The sequence below is a fragment of the Pteropus vampyrus genome, unplaced genomic scaffold, assembly GCF_000151845.1.
Source record: "Pteropus vampyrus isolate Shadow unplaced genomic scaffold, Pvam_2.0 Scaffold291, whole genome shotgun sequence".
Taxonomy (NCBI): Eukaryota; Metazoa; Chordata; class Mammalia; order Chiroptera; family Pteropodidae; genus Pteropus; species Pteropus vampyrus.
In genome coordinates this window covers 173,768-178,784 of record NW_011889072.1, presented here as the reverse complement: position 1 = coordinate 178,784, position 5,017 = coordinate 173,768, and the positions used below count along the sequence as shown (strand labels likewise).

Here is a 5,017-nt window from a genome sequence, read left to right as displayed (position 1 = left end):
TGTCCAGCAAAGGTTGTCTGAAGGAAAGAGGAGCTTCCTCCAGGCAGAGGGGGCATCTCGTGCAGCAGCCCCCCTATGTACACCCGCTGCTCCCATAGCGGCCAGCAGGACGTGAGGGAGGCGGCGGGCCTCACCTGCCCGGCAGTCCACGCTCTGCTCCTTCAGCTCTGGGAAGAAGCTCAGGAAGGAGTCCAACAGGTCCTGGGCCACCACGCTGGTGAACTTGTACTTGTCCACGTAGGCCTGCAAGGGCAGGGGGGGGCAGGGCTCAGCGGGCCTGGGGCTGGGCTCGTGGGCCGGAGGCTGGGCCAGCAGGGGCAGGGGCAGGGGGTGCTGGGCTGGCCAGGGCAGAGGGGGCAGGGCTCGGCGGGCGGGTGGGGAGGGGGAGTGGGGGGCTTGGCTGGCCGGGGCAGAGGGGGCAGGGCTTGGTGGGCCGGGGGCTGGGCTGGCCGGGGCAGAGGAGGCAGGGCTCAGCAGGCCGGGGTTGGGCCGGCAGGGGCAGAGGGGGCAGGGCGTGCCCATAGAATAGCTGCTCACTCGGAGGAACTCATCAAAGCGCTGGGGGTCCCCACAAAGCTGGGACAGGTAGTAGACGAAGCAGTAGCCTTTCTCGTAGGTGAACAAGTTCATCAGGTGGCTGGGGTTCACCCCTGAAACAACACCTGGCTCTGGGTGACGCCCCATTTCCTTTGTCCCAGGGGACGGGGTGGGGGGTGGTCAGGTGAGTGGAGCAGGAAGAGCCAAGGGCTACTGTCCCGCGCATGTCCAGGAACCCTGGGAGTGAGGTGATGGGGCCTGCCCTGCTTGAGGGCCCACCCCCCACAGGGCCCACCCCCCACAGTGACGGCTCAGATGAGAGATGGCTGTGGCTAAGGGAGCCTGGGGGCCCGTCTGGGGCTGGGGGTGCCTGGCCTGGCCTTTGCAGGGTCCCAGCCATGGTGGAGACGGTGCGGGGGAGTGCGTACCTGGCTCCAGCTTGACCTGCAGCTTGCTGACCGGGCTGTCCTCCCCGAGGAGCTTCATCTGCCTGTGCAGGGCGTCCAGGCGGAAGGCCGTCTCTAGACAGGTGAAGGCAGCACCTGGACGGGGCAGGGAGAAGCGGGGGACAGGCCTGAGCACCGGGGGCAGGAACGAGCCTTGGGGACTGACCCAAAGCCGCCTCACTGGACACGTGCACAGCAGGGGTTCGCACCCGGGGCCAGGCAGGGCTCTCGGCCTCTCGCATGGTGGGTGCCAGGGTGGCCCGGTGTGCAGGAGGCCATGGCGGTGCCCCCTCCTGTCCCGGGCCACCACGGGAGGTACCGTAGGTCTCGGTGGTGATGCGGCGCTGGGCGTAGGTGGCCAGGCCCTCGCTCAGCCACATCTCCTCCCACGTGGCGTTGGTGACCGCATTGCCAAACCAGCTGTGGGCCACCTCGTGGATGACGTCGATGACCAGGAACTCGTCGCTCTCCAGGATGGAGGAGATGATGAAGGTGAGGCAGGGGTTCTCCATGGCCACGATGGGGAAGGAGGGCGGCAAGAAGACGATGTCGTACCTGCCACGGGAGGGAGGGGGAAAGGAGGGGTGCAGGCCTGGGCTGTGAGCCTCGCCTCCTCCATGGGAGGCCAAGACCCCGCCGTAGCTCCTGGTGGTGGGGTTCTCCCTCTGACCCCGGTGGCCGACCGCAGCTCCCAGGACATACCTGCCCCACACGTACGGCCCGTACAGCCGCTCGGCCGCGCTCAGCCACTGCTCTACGGCGCCCGACAGCTTGCTGGTGGCTGTGGGCAGGAGGCACGGCTCGGCCCACACACGGCTCCTGTCACAGGCGGAGGGGGCGCTGAGGCTCACCTGACCCCGCTCACCCTCCTGCTCACCTCCCCTCTGCTCGGGGCTTAGCTGCCGCCCATGCCTTGCTGGCGCCTCATGGGAGGACCACCACGCGGCTGGCCCTCCGCCCCGTGGCTGAGCCCGCGCAGAGGGGCTGAGGGGGCGTCAGGCGGCGGTGTGGCCCTGGCCGGCCAGGCTACAGGAGGGCACAGGGCCGGTGGGAGCGGGGGCCGCTGGCCGGGGCGTGCGGGCTGAGAGAGGCCAGGCAGGGACAGCCCCAGGCCATGGCAACAAGGCAGGGTCCCGGCTGGCGCACGCTGCGGGGACCCATGCAGGCCGCATGCCAGCCAGTGACGGGGTGTCCCTGGGCCTGGGCCCCAGGCAGCAGCAGCGGCTGTAGGAAGCAAGAGGCGGGGGCTCTACCTGGGCCCAATGTCTGCCGGCTGCAGGTCCCCGGCCACCAGGGCCACGAGGTAGGCGGGCACGGGGTGCTCCATGTGGAAGCGATAGACGCCCTCCTCCTCCACGTAGGTGCTCCGCGTGGCACTCATCAGCACCTGCACCCCCGACGGGGCCTGCATGCGGGGAGGCCTCGCCGTCAGGCACCTATGTCCTTGTGGGGAACCCCGTGACCCCATCACGGAGCCCCACATCCCAAAAGGACACCCCAGAACCCAGGTCAGGGCACCCCATGTCCTTGATGGGACCCCCATGCTTGCTGTCAGGGTATCCCATTTCCATGATAGGGCACCCCACATCCCTGTCAAGGAAACTGTCTCCCCCATCAGGGGTCTCCCATGCTAAGCCCCGTCTGCCGCCCGCAGGCCCAGCACGTGACTGGCCACTCCGCTGGGCCCCGCCTTCTTGGGGTCCTAAGCCCATCCCAGGACCAGGACCCCGACTGGCAAGGGTCCCCCTGCAGGGCAGCGCCTCCCCCACAGCGAGGAGCAGGGGGCCCCTTCTGGGTGGTGGTTGCATGAGGGGGAGGGCCAGGCGGTGAGCGCTGACCTTGACAACGGCCGAGTAGGTGCACTTGACAGCGGGCGTATCGAAGCACGGGAAGAAGGAGCGGTTGCAGACAGAGTGGCCTTGGGTGAAGACGAAGGGCTTGGCGCTGCCGTAGGTCAGCTCAGGGTCCAGCCACCAGATCTGCGGACGGGCGACAGGCAGGTGTCAGCAGGCCCCCCCCCGCCCCGCCCCGTAACACTGGGCGAAGCCTTCTGGGGAGCAGCTGCTGGCTGGCCACCCTCATCTCTCCAGTGAGGCCAGGCACCCCAAGGGGACCCTGTCCCGCAGAGAGCAGCCCGTGGGGCGCCAGGACGCCCTGAGCTGGGCGGGTCTCCTCGAGGGGCAAGGCCTTAGGGAGCGAGCCCAGGCCAGCATCCTGCTCAGGCTTCCAGGCCCTAGCCCCCAGAGCTGGCAGCTGGAGAGGAAGGGCGTTAGGGCCGGGAAGCGACGGCCTGACTACGCTCAGCCACGGCCACCGTTGCCACTGCTGCCACCCCCGCTGGGCAGGCGGGGTAGTGATCCAGAGTGTGGCCTGTCCTTCGTCACCAGGCCAGCCCTCCCCTAGGCAGAGGGCCACGCACCAGGAGCCAGCCCAGGCAGTCTCCGTTCCAGCCTCCAGAGAAACCGAGGCACAGCCAGAACACCTGAGTCCAAATTCTCACAGGCCAGGCGGCAGCGAATCTGGTCTAGGCCAGGAAGGGAGCCAGGAACGTGGAAATGTGGGGAGCCAGAGCTTCCCGATGACTGTCAGACGAGCGAGCACACCAAGCCTGGGGCCACCCAGCAATGAAGCCAGCCTCGCCTGGAAGGACTCTCAGGGGGAGATAGCATCTGGGCCAGGGGACATGGGCTGGAGGACGGGCTGGACAGGAGCAGCCACGGGGAGGGCCACCGGGGCCCACGCCTGGAGCACTGTAGACAGACACCCAGCGGCCACCCCAGGAGGGACCCAGACCAGGGAGGGCTGCCTATCCCGCTGTCCTGCAGGCGGCCAGAGCCCGGCCAGCGCTGACTGCCACACTCGCCTGTAGCTGCTGTCTCTACCTGCTCACCGCGGGTACCCGCAGTGGAACCTCCTTTTCTGCTGACCCTCGGGCTGCCCCACACGTTTGGAAAGCCTGTCTGGGGAGCCTGCTCAAAAACGCTGAGCCCCGGGCTGGCACCCAGGAGTCTGCATAGAGACTCTCCACAGTGGACCCTGCCACAGGCAATCCTTTGCCCACTCTGGGGACAGGCCTCCATGATCCCCCAGACTCCCTTGAACTCCACACCACAGCCTCTCATGGACCCCTTCCCTCCCCTGTGGCCCTCCGGGGCTCCATCCAGCTCGGGCCTCCTGTCCCCACTGTCCACGTCCATTCCTCAGCCAGCCACCAAGGGCCCAGCCAGCACTGCTCACCCCTCAGGCCCACAGAGACCAAGGGGTCCACTGTCCACCCTGGGGGTGAGGGGCTGGGGTAGACCCCCAGGCAGGCAGGACTCCGCCCCAGAGCTGGGCCGCTGACTCCTCAGGGTGGCAGGGCGCAGGGTGCAGAGGTACAGTCTCTGACGGGCCGGCGAAGGGGGAGCAGGCCTGTGGTTCCAGACACCGAGGGCAGGAAGAAAGCTGTTCTTGCTGGTGGGCAGTGGGTTTCAGGAAGGGGGTGCAAGGGGCATGGGCCCCAGTCTACAGCACCCCAAACTGCTTCTGGACATGTGAGAGTCTGCCGCTAGGGTGTCCCAGGAAGCTGCACTCGCCCCGGGCACAGGAACAGGCTGAGGAACCCAGCCCCAAACCCGGTGGCATTCCCGCGTGATGGGCAGTGCCTGAGTCAGACACCAAACACTGCCCTCAGCTGGCACACCAGGCCCTGTGTCCCCAGCCCACAGCCCCAGAGCTGCCCAGTCTGTGGAGACCACACACCCCCTCCCTGCGCCAAGCACCCACGGGCTCCACAGCAGGCCACTAAGCCCAGGGACAACAGCCACCCTCACTGGCCTGGCTCCATCCCCAGCGGCCTGTCGAGGGCCCTGGTTCCACCGCTCTGCTGGCCATGGTTTTGGGTGAACTAGACACACAGGCTCCAGTTCACACATCAAGGTCAGGAAGAAACACATCTCTCTGTTCTCACTGTCGTGACGGGAGGCACATCTGCCAGAGCTCCAGACTAGCTGAGCAGGCAGCAGGGGCCAACCTACCCGGCCAGTAGCCAGCAC

The 5,017-nt window shown here is 67.6% G+C and overlaps 1 protein-coding gene across 1 annotated transcript in view; it reads right to left on the bottom strand.

Moving 5' to 3' along the window:
* The window catches only part of RNPEPL1 (arginyl aminopeptidase like 1), a 5,751-nt gene extending 2,757 nt beyond the window's left edge, over positions 1-2,994 (bottom strand). The window contains exons 1-7 of the mRNA XM_011376283.2: positions 2,822-2,994; positions 2,237-2,388; positions 1,686-1,802; positions 1,303-1,538; positions 966-1,079; positions 538-650; positions 135-243 (exon numbers count right to left, since the gene is read on the bottom strand). Coding sequence (XP_011374585.2) covers positions 135-243; positions 538-650; positions 966-1,079; positions 1,303-1,538; positions 1,686-1,802; positions 2,237-2,364 — 817 coding nt within the window. The 5' untranslated portion in view covers positions 2,365-2,388; positions 2,822-2,994. The remainder of the gene's footprint in view (positions 1-134; positions 244-537; positions 651-965; positions 1,080-1,302; positions 1,539-1,685; positions 1,803-2,236; positions 2,389-2,821) is intronic.
* Positions 2,995-5,017: the final 2,023 nt, after the last annotated feature.